The sequence below is a fragment of the Eptatretus burgeri genome, chromosome 6 (genome assembly GCF_056783735.1).
Source record: "Eptatretus burgeri isolate ZD-2024b chromosome 6, Ebu_testis_v1, whole genome shotgun sequence".
Classification (NCBI taxonomy): Eukaryota; Metazoa; Chordata; class Myxini; order Myxiniformes; family Myxinidae; genus Eptatretus; species Eptatretus burgeri.
Window position 1 is genome coordinate 14,609,867 of NC_140966.1, and position 22,443 is coordinate 14,632,309.

General features: G+C 43.1%; 2 protein-coding genes across 3 annotated transcripts in view; both read right to left on the reverse strand.

Annotated features, from left to right (window-relative positions):
- The window catches only part of LOC147024334 (gamma-parvin-like), a 123,092-nt gene extending 122,890 nt beyond the window's left edge, over positions 1-202 (reverse strand). The window contains exon 1 of the mRNA XM_085884153.1: positions 103-202. The gene's annotated coding sequence lies outside the window, so the exon portion shown is untranslated. The remainder of the gene's footprint in view (positions 1-102) is intronic.
- A 96-nt stretch (positions 203-298) lies between these two features.
- Positions 299-22,443, reverse strand: part of LOC147024337 (beta-parvin-like) — a 113,927-nt gene continuing 91,782 nt past the window's right edge. For both annotated transcript variants that reach the window (XM_085884150.1, XM_085884151.1), the window contains exons 12-13: positions 11,782-11,854; positions 299-1,743 (exon numbers count right to left, since the gene is read on the reverse strand). In XM_085884150.1, coding sequence (XP_085740276.1) covers positions 1,631-1,743; positions 11,782-11,854 — 186 coding nt within the window. In that variant the 3' untranslated portion in view covers positions 299-1,630. The remainder of the gene's footprint in view (positions 1,744-11,781; positions 11,855-22,443) is intronic.

Consider the following 22,443-nt stretch of genomic DNA (forward strand, 5'->3'; position numbering starts at 1 on the left):
ATAAAATACCAAAACTAAAAACAAACTAACAATCTATGAATTGCAAATTATACAAGACGTCATACTACAACAAAGGATAATATGAATATCTTTGAAACTCACCGCAGTTATTAAAATCCCAAATGTATACACGTAGTTCGAGCTCTGCGAGGACAAACTACAAGATATAAGGTTAGGAAAGTATTTGTCATTTCCTGTTGTGTTATCTCTGAGTGCAGAGCCTGTGACTTCATTGATTGCAAATGCTGCTGTACAAACTGCACACCACAAGTGGCAAAAAAAGGAACATAATTCACAATGGTTCTTAAAATTGTAATTTACTTTAAACATTTCTTCACAGCAATAAAAAGCGAAACACTGTTACAATATTCAGTATGAAATGACAACACAACTAAATTATACAGGGCATTATAAAGTCATATTATTCATGCATTGCAGGTATTGCGAGTTAAAGTTGATTGCACTCGCCTCTGAGCTGTCTCGCCTGGGTTCGAATCCCGACCCGGCTATAAACTGTCATCCTGGTGTTTTACAGGCAGTGTGATTCATCAATGTGTGCCGACCCTTGGATAGACGTTAAGCTGGGCGTCCCGTCTGCCAGCACTACTTGGTGGTCAAAAAAGATCTCAGTCCTTTGGGAGTAGTATGTGAGATATTGCCACTTGAATTTTTTTTTCTTTTTTAGAAATTCCTCCACTATCAGTCGAATGTCCTGTGACGGTGTGGCCACCTGTTCAGGATTGTAACGCCTAGCTAATGAAACTGCCTCCGCAGCTTTATGTGCCCAACAATGTGAAGAGGATAAACAAACAAACAAATATGACTGCATAATACAGGTTTCATTGCACTTGTAAACGTTTGTCTACAGTAATGAATTATCCTACTTTGCACAGAACTTTGCTCCAATTCAATTCCAGTGTTATAAGAGGTACTGATGTGGAAAAAAATTAGTAAGGTAGACATGATTTTATCGGGGGAGGTGGGGGGGGTTGGAATTGGAGAGACAGAAGCTTCCTATGCCATTAACTGCAGTGTGACCACTCCTCATTTTCATAAATGCCAAGGTGAGCCAATGAAAAAAGCCAAGAATTCACAAGGTTTCAGAAAAGCGATGATGATAGAAAACCTATACGCCAAGAAAACCGAAAGAAAACCAAGACGTCAAGGTGAACAACGAATAGCCAAGATCTTGTGAAAAAAGCCAAGGAGTGGTCACACTGATTAACTGGGGTCAGTAGCTCAATGGTGAAAGTAGGATTGACCCAACTTAATATTCTTCACAAACTGACTGACAGGCCAGATATTCGTGTGTCCACAGGAAAGAAGATGAATAAAACCCTCACCCTGAGCAGCTATGGGAATCAAACCCACACCAGTGAGGGCAATACCACAAAAGAAAGTATTTTTTTAAAGTTTTTTTTTTTACTCACCCCACCACCATGGTGCTCAGATAAAAACGAAATTATAAAATGTAAAATTTCAAGAACTCAAGATAAAATATCATATTGCCAGTGTATAAGGCCTTGTGAAAAGCAATAGGTGAGAAAATCCCTGGAAGATAGTCTTGGTCTGGAAAGTAAACACCATAAACACCCAAGTTTGCATAGAAAGCGAAGAGTCGGCAAGATCTTCAAATGGCAGCCTGGACGCCACGTGCTCCTGAAGGCTGCGAAGATATGCCATAGGCATTGAAGATCGTAAGCAGCACTCGGAGAGTTGCTTTCATGTCCAACTTCACGATGTCTGTGAGGTCCAGCAAGTACCCGTAAGGTAAGGTTAAAATCCAATGTTTCATGGTAAAATGATCTCATCTGAAACTGCAAACTAGTCCATCATTTATTTTAAAGCCATTTATATATTTGGTTACCCAACTGCTGAAAAAACTAGAGTTGATAGAACATCTTAACCCCATGCAGTGTTCAAGAAGTCTCATCCATCCATCCATTGGGACCATACTCTGCACAGAGCGTCGGTGCTGCCGAAGCAGTCTCCTGGGCTAATGGACACTATCTTGGACGGGTCGCCATTCCCACGCAGGATACTCGAATGGCTTACTCATCCCAGCAAGCTGGTACTCATTTTGCCACCCTCGGAAGGATGACAGGCTGAGTTAACCACACCTGGTATCAATTCAACAGCTGAACAGGAGTTTAACTTAGGACTTTCATATCCCAAGCCCACCACCATAACCATAAAGCCAACACGAGGCATACAGCCTTGAACACCACCTTAGTTAACATGTCCAACTACTGTAAAACTGGAGGTTTTTGGAAGCGGTGGTAAGGTGATTTGTGTTCTCCAGTGCTCAAATATGTAACTGAATTGAAATAAAATAAAGATTGTAAAGGTCGTAAAAAAAATAAATGAATTCCATACATTTACCGCCACTTACACAGTGGCTATCACACCAACTCATTTGAAACGTGACATTAGTTATTCGTGTCTATTGTTTGTGTCCTTTATGACATCCTTAAAAATAGTAAGTTTCCTCCCTGGAATGATTTTCAATTTTGTTTGACTGCCAGACAGGCAGAGTAAAAATAGGTTTATCTCACTCCTCACTGCACACGTGCGAAAGGGACAAATTCAGACCCAAAGTACTGATAAACTCAAGGTTTGTTTTCCAATTCATGTTCTGATTTGTGTTCAAAATAAAACATTCAACTGAAATTAAATTGTTCCTCGATCATAAACTGGTGTTTGTGGAAGGATGGACGGACACTTTGTGTGCACGGGGTAAAAACGGATTGAATGTGGTAGAAAAGTTGAGTTTGGATAGTACCAATAAATTATTTGTTAAATGCAAATAAAGTAAACACTTAAATATTGCGGAGGCTACGTATATGGAAAATGCCGTGATAGTTAAAACCAATTTTTTATGGAAAAAGGGGGTGGGGAGGGGGTGGGGAGGGGGTTAGGTTCCTGGACATTGAGAAAATATAGAGGAAGGTGGGTGGTACCTAAAACTAAACAATTGAAACTAGAAGGGCACTCAGTCGAGCGCATACATCCACCATGCAATGCCTGATCCGCAAGAACATATCGGGCCCATTACATTTTTGAAATATCATGCTGTATATCATTTTTGGCCCAATCTCTCAATGGTGAAGAATGACTTTAAAAATTAAATAAATCTCATATCCAGATCCGGCTCTGGATCTTCACCAAAATCAAATGAATTTGTCCTTGCCACACCCCCAACCTGTCCACCAAGTTTCGTCCGAATCCATCCACAACTTTGTGAGATATCATGCCAGATATCATTTTTGGCCCGATCTCAATGGTAAAGAATCACTTTAAAATTTGTAGTTGCCGGATCCAGACCCAGATCTTCACCAAAATCTAATGAGTTCGTCATTGTCACACACCCAACCTGTCCACAAAATTTCACCTGGATCCGTCTACAACTTTTTGAGATATCCTGCACACAAACAAATAAATAAAAATGGCCCATTGGGCCAGGACTTGACAAATTCAACAAGATCGCGTACCATCAAAAATGTTGAGCGATAATAGGTATTTTTGGGGTTAAACCTAGTTTTTAGGGTCGACAATAGTTTTTAGGATCAACAATATATTTAGGGTCTGAAATAGTTTTTGGGGTCAACAATAGTTGTTTGGGTTAAAAAAAATTTGGGGTTAAAAAGTGTTTTTGAGTCAAAAAATTTCAAACTTTTGTTGAGTCGAAGATTAAAAAACAAAAATTTCCGTTAAATTGTTCACTGTGAATGGTAATTTTTCTGAATATTTGGTGGCATTATGATTCATAAGTGATCATGACTACCATGAACCAGAGTGGGTGTCAAAGCCACCCAATGCTCACCTGTTTATACATTTATCGTTTTTAAAAGACGAGTCTAATAATTAATATTTTTTATAATTCTCTAACAATTTTTTTTTGGGGGTGGGGGGGGTTGGAAATCACTTAAAACATGTAGAAATGCCCCAAAAAAAGTTTTTTTTCTCTAACAATTTTTGGGGGGGGGGCGAGGGGTTGGAAATCACTTTAAAACATGTAGAAATGCCCAAAAAATGTTTTTTTCTCTAACAATTTTTTTTGGGGGGCGGGGGGTTGGAAATCACTAAAAGCATGGAAAAATGCAGAAAAAAAAATTTTCTCTAACAATTATTTTTGGGGGGGGGGGGACCAAGTCCAAAATCTAATGGCATGATCCTTGGAAATTTAAGACTTATGCCAGCGTATGACTCACACGTTCCGCATAACGCTGGCCATAAGTTGTAGGCACCTAACCCCCCCACCAAGTTTCGTCGAAATCCTAATCACTTAAAACATGTAGAAATGCCCTTCCTGACATAACCCTGGTCGCCTCTTACGATACAGGGTTACCACCCTCGGATACTCCTCATGTCTCTGTTCCCTACTGTTTTGTCCTTCCCGCCCCTCTTGTCTCATGCCCCCCTTGATGTGCATTGTGTGTTATGTGCACGAAAAAACTTAAAACATGTAGAAATGCAAAAAAAGTTTTTTTTCTCTAACAATTTTTTTTGGGGGGGGCGGGGGGTTGGAAATCACTTAAAACATGCAGAAATGCAAAAAAAAAAAAATTTCTCTAACAATTCTTTTTTTGGGGGGGGCCCCCCCAAGTCCAAAATCTAATGGCATGATCCTTGGACCATACCTAACCCCCCCCACCAAGTTTCGTCGAAATCCGTCGAGGAGTTTTTCCGTAATACAAAAAATTTAACATTTTCACGCTCACGCTCACGCTCACGCCGGGGGTATCGCTATAGCTCTCTGTTCTTCAAACAGGCTAGCTAAAAACCATAGATAGCACTTACCATGTTAAATTAAAATACCTGTCACCTCCGTAATCCGTAACAGATGTGACCAATTTTTAATCCAGTCAAAGATACTCCCCTCCTACGTTCGTGTTTCAAATTTGAAAGGAATCGTTAAGATTTGGCGGAGATGTGAATTTTTGAAAATCGGCCCATGCTAAAAGATACGGATTTTCGTGATTTTCAGGAATTTTTCCTGACCTTGACCTTTGACCTTGACATGCCAAAAGTTATAGGGTTCTATTCTGGTGGCCAATAGTCCATTGGTGAAGTTCCATGACATTCCGACTCGAAATGCGATCTGTAGAGCGAGACTTACACACAAACAAACAAACAAAATCGTAGATTTCGTCAAGTAACAAAAAAATCTAAAGGCCCAGTCACACCTTGACATTTTAGCCAGCTTATGCCGAATTTTTGAAAATTTGTCTAAAACACTGGTACACGTCGAATACGTTATGGGTAAGTTTTGATAGCATTGAGAGCACGCTGAAAAACACTGCCATACGTCGTAGTACGCTGGCTTTAAACGTTGTACTTTTCGGTTGTCCTCAAATTTTCCATGCTTGAAATTTTAAGACTTATCCCAGCGTATGACTCACACGTTCCGCATAACGCTGGCCATTAGTTGTAGGCACGTCATGCGATCGTTGACACACGTTACTTGTAAGTTACTCATAAGTCGAAACACGTCGAGGTAATGTTTAGCGTACCCGAAACTTATTTCTAACCTATGAGTAACATGTTGTACTCACGTTATGCGATCGGTGACACACCGACACACGTTACTTGTGAGGTGCTAATAAGTCGAAACACATCAAGGTAATGGTTAGCGTCAGTGTTCCAGATTCCCTGGTTTTATTATTTATTTTTTTTCTTCCTTCCTTCGGTATGATGGTAATTTTGACACTTCAATTTCTAGTGCGGTTATAATATAATATAATTAATAGGCTGCTGCTCAACGATTTAAATCATAACCGCACTGTACACTGAACACAGTCATACCGAAGAAAAAAAAAAACTGGGAGTCTGGAACACTGACGCGAACCATTACCTTGACGTGTTTAGACTTATGAGTACCTTTCAAGTAACGTGTGTCGATGTGTGTCAACGATCGCGTAACGTGCGTACAACTTATTCCCATCACATGCGGAGCGTGTGTCATACGGCAAGTACGTCGTAAAATTTTCAACATGTTTAAAATTACAAGACGTACTCCACTTCCTACGACGTATGATAGTGTACTTTAGTGTTCTATTCACACATACCAAACTTACCAATACCGTATTCGACGTGCGCCAACGTTTTAGACGCATTTTTCAGAGGTCGGCATACGCTGGCAAGATCGCCAAGGTGTGACTGCGATGTTGACACTTCCATTTCTGCGGCGGTTATGATTTGAATCGTTGTGCGGCAACCTTTTAATAGGCTACGTCACGTCATCGTCGGCGATGCGTGCAGCGCGCTATGCCTAAGTTAGACTATCGTTGGGCATAGGTTGTGAAGGCCGACAACAGGTTCAGCATTCGTTGGTATAAGTTATCTATAACACAACGAAACGTTCTGTGTCCGTTACTAATATGTTGTGCATAAGACCAAGTCGTTATGAATACGTCCGAATCTTTAAAAAAAACATCAAAAGTTCAACGTAAGCCAGCGTTTTACATACATTTTAATACGTTGCCATTGCTGGCTAAAACGTCAAGGTGTGACTGGGCCTTAATCAGCACGAGCCATCACCCTCCTGAATCACGTGGTGTAATTTGACATTGGTAGCTTCTTCCGTTCTCGAGTTATAATTTTTTGGATGTTTGACCTCACTGTGACCTTGACATGCCAAAAGTTGTAGGGTTCTATTCTGGTGGCCAATTAGTCCATTGGTGAAGTTCCATGACCTTCCGACTCGAAATGCGACCTGCAGAGCGAGACGTACACACAAACAAACTCACAAACTGAACTGACCAACATAATTGACAAAATCGTAGATTTCATCAAGTAGTGAAATTGCTCGTTGAGCAAGGAATTGCCAGAATAACTTTGTCATATCTACATGATCTCTGAAAAAACAAAAACGTGGAAATCAATTTGGTTCTTATAAGTCGATAGTGCTACTGTTTAACGAGTTTTAGCACTTAATTTAGTCATGATCATAACTTGGAAGTCAATCGGACTTGAAATGGTGTTTTTATCACAATTTGAAAGAATTGACCCGACCCCCCTGACATTTGACCCCCGACCACTAAGAAGGGTGTTGGTGTGACACCCCAATGAGACATATGGTTGGGTGCAGAATTGGAAGATGCACATTTTGGATTTGGTTTGAAGTCGATACGACCATTTTAGTGGATGTTATTGCGAAAATAAGAATTTCGGTTTTTCGGTGACCTTGACCTTGACCTTTGACCTAGATTCACCAAAAACGACAAGTGTCTAAGTTGGACCATGGCCGACGTCTGTACCCAGTTTGGGCATGATCGCTGAAACGGTGTGGCTGGTACAGGGTAAACAAACAAACAGAAAGACACAGACACAGAATGACACACAACCGACCAACATAATTGCCGAAATCCGAAGGATTCCGGCAATTAATAAACAGACAGAAAGGGGTGAAAACATAACCTCCTTAACCTTCGGAGGCTGAGGTAAGAAAAGAATAAAATAAATATGTTCAACATGTCAACATTAAAATAAACATGTAAATATAATACAATATAGAACTCGAGTATGAGACGTTCCACTTTATAATTGTGGGCAGTTATGACCGGGTACCAAGACACCCCGCTTCGGTGCAACCCTACTTTGTTGGGGGTGGAGAAGAAAGTTGGGGTGGGCGGGGGAGAGAGTTGGAGGTTGAGCAGGGCAAGAGAGTTCGAGGTTGGGGGGAGGAAGGTTGGAGGGGTGAAATAATTGGAGGCGGGGCAGGGGAGAGAGTTCTTGGTGTTGTGGTGGGGGGAGAGGGGGTTCTTGGGGTCAGGGTGGTGGGAGAGTCTTTGGATTGGGGGGAGGGGATAGAGTTCTGGAGGTTGTGGGGGGGGGTGTGGAGAGAGGAGATATTAGGGTGGGGACGGGTCGAGGAGTTGAAGAACAAAGAGGGAGGGGAAGAGTGGGGGTCAGAAATTTGGAAGAGGGAGGTTGGGCTATGCACCACCCCCACTTTGATCAGACACATGACCCATGGCATCCTCTTTATAAAACTGAATTCAGAATGGAATTTAAAAAAATTCAATTAAAAAAAAATGAACGTAACAACAACAAAAACATTCAAAAGAATTTTTAAAAATTATGCCTGCAAGACCATGCGACCCATCACATTGAAATTTAAAACATATATTTCCCATGACCACCAGATCAGGTTTGTGAGGTTTCACAGCGATCGATGAGGTGTTCAAGAGAAAGTATATTTTTAATGTTTTCGTTCAATTGAATATGGCTGCCATATGGATGTTTTTTCGAAAACACCCTACTCTCGCCAAGGCTGAGGAAACGTTACCACTCTATCTTTCAAACCGTTCGGGAGAAGATTTTTAAAGGTTTATTCTTCCAAAAGAAATGTCTGCGAGACCATATGACCTATGACGTTAAAATTTACACCCTATATTCCCCAAGGCCTGATAAATCTCACACCTCTCACTATGTCTCTCTGAAAGGACCGTTTGGAACCCCCCCCCCCCCCAATTCCCTTTCTCAACAATCCTCTGGAAGAAGTCCTTTCTTTCAAGCTTCTGGGTCTCACTATCTGCCATGATGTTTCCTGGGAAAGTCACATTTCCAACCTGGTCTCCAAAGCCAGTCGCCGACTGGGAATTCTTTGTTGTGCAAAGTCCTTCCTCGGCCCACCAGAGCTCCTGACCACATACAAAACTTTCGTCTACAGCCTGATGGAGTACTGCTCTCCTCTCTGGACTGGTGCTCCTGCCTCCCACCTTTCTCGGCTTCACGCTGTGGAAACCAAGGCATTTCGGATCATTGGCATCTCCCGCGATGAGGCTGAGGCTTTGGGCCTCTCACTCTTTCACTGCAGGCAGGTCGGTGGAATTTCTGTCTTCTACTGTCTCCTCTCCGGTCTCGCCCCCCCCCCCCTGCTCTGTCTGCGATTTGTTCCCACCATATTTCCGCAGGGCGTTCAAGGTCCGCCAACTACCCCTTTCTCGTAAAACTACCAAAACCACGAATCACTGCTCACCTTCACTCTTTCATTCCTCTTTTTTCCCACCTTTGGAATAAACTCCCTCATTCTGTTCAATCCCATTCTTCCCTCCAGGCCTTCAAAACATCTGTTCACCACCACCACCTCTTATTGTCTCCCATCCAAATCCTCGATCTTTTCTACCCCTGTTAATCCATCCCAAACCCACCTCCTTCAAATTCCCTTCTTTCCTTCCTGAAAGTCCCTGTAATGTCCATCTTGTGTACCCCATGTTCCCCGTCCCAACCCTCTCCCTTCCACAGATCTCCTAATGTCTCTATTCCCCACTGTTTTGTCCTTCCCACTCCCACCCCTCTTGTCTCATGCCCCCCTGGATGTGCATTGTGTGTTAGCTCTCATACGAGCCTTGACAAGGTATACAAAAAATAAAAAGGTCAGTTGATTGTGTGTGTGTGTGTGTGTGTGTGTGTGTGTGTGTGTGTGCGTGTGTGTGCGTGTGTGCGTGTGTGCGAGTGTGCGTGTGGACACGCACAGTATAGGGACAGCAAGCTTGTGTAGTTGGTCCAGAAGGTCAGCCAGGACAGCAATGCTGATTCATGACCTGACCATCCCAAATTATTCAAGATGGTACTAGCTCTGCCAGGTGGGCAGCAGTTTAGAAGTGAGGTCAGGCTGCGAAGTTTGAATAATGTGGGATCAATGGGGTGGGTGGGGGGGGGGTTGAGAGAAGTCAAGGTTGTGGAAATGATGCAGAGAAGGAGGTTGGACGTGTTGTATGTGCAGGAGACTAAATGGAAAGGGGGCAGGGTGAGGAGGGTGGTAGGAGGATACAAGTTGTTGCATGCGGGTGGGGATGGAAGAATTAATGGTGTGGAACAATCGTATTGGAAGAGATCAGGAAGCAGGTGGTCAGAGTGGAAAGATGGGTGGGATGGATAGTTATGGCATGGGTGGTGATAGAGGCAAATGGTGTGTGTTATTGTTGGTATATGGGCCACAAACAAGGATGGGGTGGAGAAGCAGGAATTCAGGGATGTACCAGATTCAGGGACGAGGACATGCTCCGTGCAACAGCAGATTGAGCTTGACCTCCATGGTGGGAGGACATACTCCATGCACAGATGAAGCTTGACTTCTGTGAGAGAATGGATGTTCGTGGAAGACTGAACAGGAGACAATGAAGCAGCCTTTCTTTGCATGCAATCTACCAAGCGTTTGATCTACGAAGCGTTTGATCTTCCAAGCGTTTGATCTTCCAAGCATTTGATCTTCCAAGCAATTGATCTTCCGAGTGTTTGATCTTCCGAGTGTTTGATCTAACGAGCATTCAATCTATCAAGCTCTCCTTACCATGAGTCCTTTAGCCAAGCCTATGCTCATGTTTGCCTTTTTTGGACCATGAGGGCCACCAAAGGGAAACTTACATAATTCTGCACAAGATGATTGCTTGCACACACATGAGTAAGATGAGAAGGAGCCATACCCATGTTCTGCTCTGCACTCTATCTACTTTTCTTCCTCTCTCCATTTCTCCGCTGTGATTCTGAACGGTGCCATGTGTCGTGTGTTGATAATTAAGTAAGATTGTAGAAAGGGCTCGTAAGTGTCACGGGAACAAGTCCTGCTCTGTTTCTCTATTCTATTTGCTGTACATACATGCCATACAAATTTCCCCCGTTGTATACGTGTCGCACCCTCAAAAACACCCTGAATATGTGCTTTGTATTCTTTGTGAATAAAACCTTTACTGTATATATGTGCCACTCAAATTTCCCCCGTGTTCCCCAGATATTAATAAACCTGTATACGTTTTCTTCCATCCTGCTCGTGGTGTCTTTTCCATAATGGTCAAACATAGTCTGCACTTGCAATAGCCAGGAAGTTTTACCCCAACTGTTTTGCTCCATTAAATAGCAAGCGCTTCACTCTCTGTTCTGCTTGGCAGTAATCCGAGTGCGCGCTAAGGACACGAGACTCGGTTAGTTGAGCCACGTCAACCCTGGGTAAATGGTGTTAAACGGAGGAACACAAGAGATTTGACCATCACATCCATGGTTGCCTCACAACCCACTGGGAGTTATCCATTGCACATCGGTCTGCCAGATCGGAGGTTAGGAGGAGTTTGAGAAGTTTCACCTCGTGGCGATCCCCAAACCCCAGATCCATAACAATATGTTTTAACAAGGTTTAAGGCTCGTGGGGAGCTGTAAACAAATCACACGCACACATGCAAACGAATACATGAGAAAACACTGGATACGACTCCAGACAAACATCGGCAATACGCTTCAGGAAAGCGACATGACTTTCCAGGGCACTCTAGGTACTGGTGATGCCATCTTCATGATATCGCTTGGCACTCAGTGGGTCAATTAAGGAAAACTTACTTCTTCCCAAGGATGCCAACCAGTGGGCTTTGTCTGTGCTCTAACCTTTAAATACTGAGCTTTAAGCAAGGAAACAGCACATAGCAGTTTTAGAGTGTTTGATATAATTTGGCCGGGATTGGAAATTAACCGCTGATCTCCCAGATTCAGAGTGGATGTTTTAAACAGGAATGCCACCGAGTCTGTTTCAATCTGAATGTAAATCTTAAGGAGGAAATTCTTAATCACCAGGTTCAGCATCATCTGGATAACATCTGATTGAGCTTATCTAGAAAAATAAGTTTTAAAATTTAGGTTGCAACACCTCTTGAAATATCACCTCCACAATAATATTATCCTACAAGCAAGCATCCTCTTTAGAAAACATCCACTGTCAAGATGTCTTTATGCACATCAAATAAAACAGTTGTGAGATAAACAATGCACTAACTAATCAACGGGTCGAACCTTCCGGGCGAGACTTTGGATTTTTCATCCCCGCATCCTCCATCAACTCAAAGGCAAAAGAGATGTTGTGAACCTGATGGAAAAAGCACAGTGAGAAACTCACCTACGTGATCATGCAGTGGTGGTTGGTGAGCAGAATAAGTGAGAATAATTGTAATAAATGAATGGACATATATTTAAAAAAAACAAAAAAAAAAACAGGAAGGTTTCTGATTATGATTCAATGTAAACATCTTTAGTCTTTATTGAACATAATTCTGCCTCTGGTAAAGAAGAAGAAAAATAGGATACGTCAAATTCCTGAAATAAAATGCAGATACGGGTGGGGCAAAGGTGGGGGAAAGGGGTGGGGGGAGGATATAACTTTCATAAGCTACATACATTATGTTTGCTCATGCTAACATTTCACAATTTTGGGAAGATATGCAAGAGGCATTAAAATGATAAGCAGCACCCTTAAATATTGTGGGGGTTACGTTCCTGGAAAATTCCACGGTGTTTAAAACTGCAATAGTTAAAACTGCGATGTTTAAAACTGCAAAAAAAACAATTTCCTATGGTACTGAGGGGCTTCGGTTCCTGGGCATTGAGAAAATATAGAGTAAGGTCAGCAGCAGCCAAAAATAAACACATCACAATTGAAATAAACGTAAAATATATATAAACTAGCAGGGATACCCGTGCTCCGCACAGGAATCCCGTGGATGATGGCGGGTCTGAAGGAGTATATGTCACAGTTAATTGTAAAATTGAAGAGGCTGCCACCATTATTTTTTTTTTCATCACCACTATAATATTATATTTTCCCCGCCATGTTTTATATGCAGAAGACTCGAGTTCAAAAATGTTAAGATTTATTGCCGCATCAGATAAAAAAAACCATAATACCTCAACAATGTGAGGCTGGTTGGTTTCATGTCATCATTTGCGACTTAATTAATTCTCATTCTCTAGCAAATTCCGTTGGTCCCATGTCAATCGGCTGAACTTGAAAAATTAACGTTATGCAATCAGGTGATTGCATCATAATTCGGAAACCAGGAAGTCGGAAGTCATTGTCTTCAATTGACTGTAGCATTATTTTTTCATTCTATTGCAAATGGCGTTGGCCCCATGTCAATCGGCTGAACTTGAAAAATTAATGTTACGAAATCAGGTGATGACGTCATAATTCGGAAACCGGAAGTTGGAAGTACAATTCTTTTACATCGGGACACTCCTGGGTACATGTTCTGTCAGTATGTGAAGTTTGGTTAGGATCAGTCCAGTACTTTTCGCATGCATAGGTCACAGAGAAACACACACACACACACACACACACACACACACACACACACACACACACACACACACACACACACACACACACACACACACACACACACACACACACACACACACACACACACACACACACACACGAAGAGGGAGTATTGCAACGAGAAGGGAAAGGAGTTGAGGCTACATTCTTGGTACCTTTGTGCTTGATAGCACAACACGCCACCAATACGATTCAGAGAGGGGGGGCTCCGTAGTGCGGCACCTGACAGCTGGCACGTTGTCTCTGGCTTCAGCAGAGTGTGTGGAGACCGTGTTCATGAAGGAGGGGCTTGAGTGGAGAAGGGGCGGAGTCCAGCGTGCGTGGACGGAGTGGTAGGCGGGACCAGGTAGGCGGATGGGGTTGACGTCGTGTGGGTGGAGATGAGGAGGCAGAGTTCAGACAGCAGGAGGCGGGTCGTGCCGAAGGACGAGGGCGAGGCCAGAGCGAGCGAAAGAGAAAGGCGGAGGGACTGATCCGACCTTTATAGGAGGGGCCACCCCGAATCGAAATGTCATCACCTGAATCGGGCGCTCCGATTGGCCCCGACCCCACACGTGGCCCGCAAACTTTGGCCGGAAACCACCTCATATCACTTCGTTTCCGGCAAGGCCATCCCAGACAGCGGCAATACTCCTCTCCGACCTCACGACATGACATGAATCGCCCACACCGAAATTGGCACGCAAATCATCCTGCAAAAACTCCCGGGCCACGTCCTGGTGACCGGCCGAGGGTCCCGCATGCCCGCTCGGGCGTTCGACCAGCGCTGATCAACGCGCTTGCAATGCGAGCACATTCTATACAGTGTGCGGGGTTCGGCCATGGCCCACATGGTCAGTGCTCACATTCGCCCGATTCAGCTAGCATGTGCACGGAGCGAACACCAATACGTGTCAGATATGGAGTTTGAAAAGGAACGTGCCGCCTTCTACCTCGCACACTCGTATCTCGCCCAACATGGCGTGGAGTCGCCTTTATCGGCCTCCGTACGCGTTTCGTGCAGCGTGGGTGTCGTGCTGGCTGCGTTTCCTGTGTTGTGGAAAACACCATCGGGTGGAAATTACCGCTGCCAGTGCGTTTGGCAGGTTGTGTTTTGTACGGAGGGTTGTGGGTGCAGTGTTTGCTTGGCCTTTGCTGAAGACCCATCTCACAGCGCCGGGCGCACGTGGCTCAGATTTACCTCAGGAATAATCAGAAAAGAAGAGTAGGGACGAAATGAAGAAGAAAATGATGTAAGCAAACCTAGCTATGAGATCATCGCAACGTATGCCCCAGTTGTCCCGCGAGACAAAAGGAAAGGGACTATCTACACGTATAATAATGGAATAACTGTCTTGGGACACCTACTGTATCTGTTGCATGCATGCGGTTCCAAGAACCGCAACAATATTTTAAAGCTCAATTAGTTGATTTTGAAGTATGTTTTTCAATACCTGTAGCAATGTTATCTGACTCCTCACCTTGTTCTTTCATAAAGGCAGGCAAGTTCAGGAGATATATGGGTAATTTAATATGCTCTCAGTGGGATGGATAATATTTTATATGCACTTGTCCCAGAATTATGACTAAACATTGTTTTTCTCTATTGTATTAAAAAGTGTATTGCAAGTTTCCATAGACAATAATGCTGCTTTATATTCTTTTTTATGGGTCAACTTGTAGTGCGTTTGGCAAAAAAGTCGTGTAATCACTCATCGTCAAATTAAAGATAAGGATTGTGCTTCTCATCTTATTAGTCCCCTACCGGTTTCACTGGAGAGGACAATAGGTTTGCTCTCCATCTGTCTGTCCGTCCGTCCCACCTGTGGTTGTTCAGACTTTTTTCCCCATAACCTTTAACATATACAACTGAAATTTGGTACATGACTTTATTTGATAAGTTGCAGAACAAGTTCGAGTTTCAGGGCGTTTCATCAATTTTTCACAGTTATGCCCTTTTTGGACTTAGAATATATTGTTGCGGATCCGGGGTGGCGGGATTCTCACCCGACTCTTGGCGCCACCCTCACCACCGCCGTCTCCGCAGTTTATAATGCCGGCTGGCTCGGCACAGGCCTCGGTTCACGCGTCTTCAATCGCGAATACAGCGTAATGCTGAACCTTACCAGTTGGGGAAATATAATCCCGGTTACAGACTGGTTTTGTCAGATGCCGAGCGTTTTCTGCCAGTCTGTAACCATTTTGGTTTTATATGCCAATTGAATGGATCGTTCCTGGCCGCGACACGAATTAATCCATAGCGGCAACTTCATACGAACCAACCAGATTTATTGGGGAACATCGGGGAACACGACACAAGCAAAACATTCACGACAATGCTTTTATTAACAATCTTTAACCCGTTCTTAACTAGGGAACTACGGATTACAGGTTTCGAGGGGGGTCCCTACCGAGATATGCCTTAAACAACGTGCAGACAAAGACAGACAGACAGCATGCATGCAAGACAGAGTACTTGGTGATGTTTCATGGACGAGAGGACAGTGTCAAAAGCACGAATGTCGCTCACAACAAGCAGATGTCCACAGATTCGAGCCCCCAGCTCGAACGCGCCGTGTGGCAAGATGGCGGCACCGTACTCTTTATTTTCCGCACTGTACGCTCCAACCCCGCGTCAGGCTGACTGCACAAGACCGCCAGATCAACGATGGGCCTCAGCCGATCTCTCCCAAGGTCCAGCACACAAATCCAGGCCTGGCCTGTTCACCAGACGAGGCCCAAATCGAGGTGCCGGGCTCCGGCAAGCGGATTGGCAAACGTGTCGAGCCGTGAGGTGAGCAAGGACCGTCAGAGGCTCGGTTATTTCCTCCCTTGCCTTCCCGCCTCGAAGCCCGACTTCTCAACTCCGTCCTCTCAGTTTCTTTCTCCGCAGAATCACCTTTTCCACGCTTACCTCACAAAGCCGGCTGCCGTTTTTCTCACTGCAGAATCACCTCCTCATAAGTCGATCGCTGACTCGACGTGCAGGCCGCCTCTCCCACTGCCCAAAAAGGCAGACTTGACGTGCAGGCAGCCTCTCTTACTGCCAAAAATGCAGACTTGGCACGACCCCGAGCACGCCTCCCTCAGCGAAGCCGACAAAACTCCTCCCCTTAGCTCCACCTCCCTCTCCAGGCCACTGCCTCTCAGCCGACTGGGCGGGGCCTATCGTCCGGAGAGGGGAGGAAGAAGAGGGAGCCCTCGGCACACCACCACTGCACGATCAATAATGCATGCATCCTACACCTCCCGACACACATGTAACGTCCATTTTACCAAACAACCTAGCTAAACATGCATTTATTGGGGGATCTGAGCTAATCCTATATTTAGTAGTCCAATAAGGGCCATTTCCGTAACAATATCATACTAGTAAAGTACCCGTCTTCGACGGGTAATTCATCAATGAAAGCATATGTCAGTTACTCACAGTTGCTGTGGAGTCAATTTTGTTCCGAACGGGTCTCTTCGGTCATCTACTGCAGCACATTTTTATAAACAACGTTCCTCGTTTTCTTGTCTGGGGCATGGACGTGCAGCTTTGATCTTGATCAAACTCTTGATGCCGCAACATACAACATTCCATGTGAGAAAACAGGCGAACGCAGATCTAGTCCGATTATGTTGAACGTCTGTCCCTGTGCTTTGTTTATTGTCATGGCAAAGCAAGGTCGTAAGGGAAATTGTAATCTACGGAACTGGAATGGCAGGTCACTGTCGGATGGTATTAGTGGTATCCTTGGAATTAATGCACGTTTTCCTGCTTCCGGTCCATTAATGAGGATTACTTCAATCACATTTGGGCTCATTCGGTAGACTGTACAGCGGGTGCCATTCATATTTGGTGGATCCAATGAACGTAGAACAATAACTGGGCAGCCCACTTTCAGCTTAAGTTTGTGTGGTGGTATCCCTGATATTTCAATGGAATTCAGAAATTCAACGGGGAAAGTGCACTGACTCCTTCCTCCGGAGTGAGTGTAGTGTTCATTGCATGATATATCTTGACTGATGGGAAGCGGTCAATGAGAGTGGAGTTGACAGCATCCAGTTTCATTTAGATGTGCGAGTATTGCTCGTTCTAACAACCAGTTGTTGTCGTTTGGAGCATGTCCTGTTAATCCGACATAGATTTCCTTGATTAATTTGGATGGAGTTTCGTACTGGTGGATCACTTCTGGTAAAGTGATGGTGTCCAGTTTATTTTCAACAGGGTAGTTACCATCTCCAATGTTCATGAGGAGGTTGGTGTAATTAGCAGCGGTGGGGTCGTTTGTAAGCTGTGCTCGTATGTTGTTGTGCAGTCTGTACGTTGAAACATTGCACCATAACGGCGATCGCTTCAGCGTCGCATCGACTATGTTTGCACGTGTTCCTTGATTCACAACGGGTAGTATTTGGCAGAAGTCTCCACAGAACATTATCGCGATGCCACGAAATGGTTTTGAATTTCCACAAATATCCTGTAGTTTCCTATCGATCGCTTCATAAACGGGCCTGTGTGTCATCGGAGCCTCGTCCACAATAATTGCTTTGGCTTCGTTCATCACTCTCGCGATTGCTGTCCCTTTATTCATAGAGCAGGTTGGTGTATCTTGTTTGTGAGCATTCAGGGGTACTTTGAAGGCGGAATGTAGAGTACGTCCCCCTGTTAGTAAAGTTGCGGCTATACCACTCGATGCTGTAGCAATAGCGATATGGCCATTCGATCTGATCTTTGCGAGAATTAAATTAAAGAGGAACGTTTTACCTGTCCCTCCAGGAGCGTCAACAAAGGTGATACCGCAGCGCTGTGTGGTTACTTTGTCGAGAAATAGTGCATATATTTCTCTCTGATTTGCCGTCAGCTTTGGACGTCAGCTGATTTGGACCCTAATGATTAATAAAAAAAGCTTGGTGGCACTCTGGGAAATGGTGCGGACGTGTATTTTGAACACATTTCACATTTTTTGAAGAATGACTATTTTACGCCGCTTAAAAAGTGACATAATGTCACCCTGACCCCTCCATATATCACCAATTTTGTCATATTTGGAATAAAATTGAATGGCATGAACCTCTGCATACTCTTAGGTCATTTACTCGTCAATATATGAGCCATATCATGAATAAATCACACAAAAATCAAAATTTTCACCATATTTCGACTTTGGTTTCACCATCCGCAGTTCACCAAAATACCTTTTTCTCAACATTATGCTCACCAATCTGCTAATGAATAGTATCGCAACATACCTATGTTATCACTAGTTCTTTTGATATTTTATACATATCATTCACTTAATAATTCAACGAGATATACCTCAAAATGTAACCCTACCCCCTAATGAATCGGAAGGTTACTCTTTCCGACATCTGTAAATTTGGATGCATGATTTTGTAAACACATGCCACAAATCCTACAATCGATGATTAGGTGGAGGTAGTCTTCCCATATGACTATAGTAACCATGGTATCCACCAATATAAGCATTTTCTCTCTTTCAGATGTGATGCTACTGAAGAGCCACAAGATGTATTCAATGCAATATAGCTGATTCTGTATAAAAACATACTTTTATGTTTTTCACTGTTATGTTTTTCAGATGCAGCAGAACATCCGACAAGAACAGAAAGGGTCATCGGTAGTTTGTAGACACTAGATTGGAACTCCAGCATACTGTCCCTCTCTTGTACTCAGTGACGGCTTATTGCGTATTCTGCTATTGCTAACAATTGCTTCCACGTTCTAATACATCACCATGTAAACATTGAAATGGAGTCAGCCACAAAAACTGTATTTCTTCCAGAGAAAGTTGCGAGAGTAGACACTGACTATTCCTTGTGTATTATTTGCCAAACAAAAAGTGCCGCAACATTAGTTCAGAGTCCCAGTGCTTACGAGAAGATATTACTCTGTATCAGAGAGCGAGCTAAGTACGGTGACAGAGACTATCCCGAAATCAGCTGGCGACTTGGAAATGTCTCCAGCCAGGACCTGCAGGAAAAATCTGTTGAACTCCACAGACACTCCAAACTTATGTAGCATATCAACAACTTTTTTGCTCCTGGTGGCATGCCTCATGGCTATTCCGAAAGCCAGTTGCTGTGGCATCTCGTGTGTCATTTTGAAGGTCTTCATTACCTTGTTTCCAACTTGCTGTGGTGACAAGTCCTTCGCCACAGTACTTTGTGCCAGAGTGACGGCATGCTTGTTGATGACGAAGTATTCCTTGTCTGTTGACAATGTTGTGTTTGGGCCCTGGATTAACCATCTATAAAATATGTAGAGTTCTTCTGGAACATGCTCGCTCGTAGAGTCAGATAAGTTTCCAGTGAATGTCCATTTGTCGGTCTTGCGTATCGCTCTCCTCAAAATTGAAGATGCTTTGTGTAGCACCCTCATGTCCGATTCCATCCCCATCGCCGTTTCCTCCATCCGGTTAATGGCTTCATCCCTGGTAGTTTTGATTGTGCAACGTTCTGGCTCATTGATGCGCTTGGGTTTGTTGAATTCTATACTGGATATTTCGTTCTGCAGCAGTTGCTTGATTACCTTGCGGGGGCATTCTGGATGGGTCACGTTGTTAGCAGATTTATTGCAGTGAAAGTGTCTTGTAGTTCACCCATGTTGAGGATCTTTCCATCCAACATCATGCCTTCTGCTCGGCTCAGGAACTCAATTTCTGCAGCAACCTCAACTACAATACTGGCTTGAGGAACTTCTGATGATTTTTGACACGCCAAACATTTGTTACATGAATTGCCCAACATCGCTTGTGGTATTTAACATCAATGGCATGCGCGTCTCTGCGGTTTATTGAAGTACTGAGCTTCACACGAAGCTGTTTGTCTCCACTTTTTGCAATAGCTTCCTTAAGAGAAACACTTGCATTTCCAGTGGCAAGTAGATGTAGTGAATTAGTACGCGTTGCTCCAAGATCACAGAAGAAACACAGGTCACTCTTGTATGTGGTTGAATGAGAGCGTGTAAATGTCGAGGCCTGAGAGGATTTTTCATCATGGATTCCTTTGGATGATAATAGTTTCTCATTGTGTCCTTTTGCTCTGTTGAGCATTCCAGCATGAACAGTATTCTGCTGACATTTCCTGTGCCATGATACAGATTTTCCTGCAGGTCCTGGCTGGAGACATTTCCAAGTCGCCAGCTGATTTCGGGATAGTCTCTGTCACCGTACTTAGCTCGCTCTCTGATACAGAGTAATATCTTCTCGTAAGCACTTGGACTCTGAACTAATGTTGCGGTACTTTTTGTTTGGCAAATAATAAACAAGGAATAGTCAGTGTCTCCTCTTGCAACTTTCTCTGGAGGAAATACAGTTTTTGTGGCTGACTCCATTTCGATGTTGACAAGGTGATGTATTAGAATGTGGAAGCATTTGTTAGCAATCGCAGAATACGCAATAAACCGTCACTGGGTACAAGATAGGGATAGTATGCTGGAGTTCCAATCTTGTGTCTACAAACTACCGATGACCCTTTCTGTTCTTGTCGGATGTTCTGCTGCATCTGAAAAACATAACAGTGAAAAACATAAAAGTATGTTTTTATACAGAATCAGCTATATTGCATTGAATATATCATCTTGTGGCTCTTCAGCAGCATCACATCTGAAAGAGAGAAAATGCTTATATTCGTGGATACCATGGTTACTATAGTCATATGGGAAGACTACCTCAACCTAATCATCTATAGTAGGATTTGTGGCATGTGTTTACAAAATCATGCATCCAAATTTACATATGTCGGAAAGATTAACCTTCCAATTCAATCGGGGGTAGCGTTACATTTTGAGGTATATCTCATTGAATTATCAAGTGAATGATATGTATAAAATATCAAAAGAACTAGTGATAACAGAGGTACGTTGCGATACTATTCATTAGCAGATTGGTGAGCACAATGTTGAGAAAAAGGTATTTTGGTGAACTGCGGACGGTGAAACCGAAGTCGAAATATGGTCAAAATTTTGATTTTTGTGTGATTTATTCATGATACGGCTCATGTATTGACGAATAAATGACCTATGAGTATGCAGAGGTTCATGCCGGCCAATTTGATACCAAATATGACAAAATTGGTGGTATATGGAGGGGTCAGAGTGACATGTCACTTTTAAGAGGCGTAAAATAGTCGATCTTCAAAAATTGTTAAATGTATTCAAAATACACGTCCGCACCATTTCCCAGAGTGCCACCAAGCTTTTTATTAATCATTAGGGTCCACTTGAAGAGTCTAGCATGGAGGTTTGCTTTCATACCAAAAATCCCACGGGACTTATGATGCTCCCTGACTATCGAGCAGAACTAAAGAATGTCAATTCGTCATTAAATATCAATATATTTCCATAAACAAGATGGAACAGTGCAGATTGTACTGTTGGTATTAGACCCACTACACTTTTTGAATTTGTTGAATCCTGTAATTACTCAAGTATAATCCACTATCGTGTATAATACGTAGGGCACCCTTCAGATAAAATTCTCAGGAAAATACCAACTTACATGTAGAACCTGCATCCCAAAAATTTCAAGTTTCTCGGGATGATCTTTGCCTGCAGCCTGATGTGGACTATGTTGGTTGCGATCCCTAGAGATTGGCACTCGGTTATACACTCACTCAGGGCCTTCTCTACCTCAAGGAAATGAGCACTGGAGAAATAATTGTCCTTCTTGGTCTTGGGCATTTTCTCAATAACTTATTTATGTCTGTGCCAGGCTCTAAAGTTACTCTCATAAAGATCAAACATGCGACTAGCTGCTCTGTTACCATATAATTCAGCATAGCGGATGACATCCAACTTGTACGAAACATGATATGATGAACGACGTGGCATGTTGAATGTAGCTAACAACTCTTACTGAGTGACATGTGACATCCATCATTGCACATTAAGAGCTCATTAGTAACTCTGAAGTCTTTAGCAAGTCATTGGCTTACCGTCATTCTCAAGCAGTCGATTGTTCTGCAATGGACGCGTTAATTCCTTCGCTTATTTTGCTGCTACGACCGTGTTTATTATAAAAAGTCTGGATAAAAGGTTTTAAAAACAAAATGATGTATTATAACCAAACAATTCTAATTCTTTTCTCAAAATAATTGTTATTCTGAGCAAAAAAAATATACATTCAATATTTACAAGATATCCCACAATGCACTCTCAGATATAAAATGGCGGCACCCAAGCCGCCCAGTAATGAAGCTCACTTATGTCGGTGCTACAAATCTGGAGAAAAAGCGCTTTCACTTGAGTTCTCGTGGATAATAGACATCCCAAATTTTGATCAGATATTTCTTGGAGAAAAGTTGTTAGTTGGAGAAGTTGGAGAAGTTGGAAGAAAAGTTGGAGAAAAGAAAAGAGC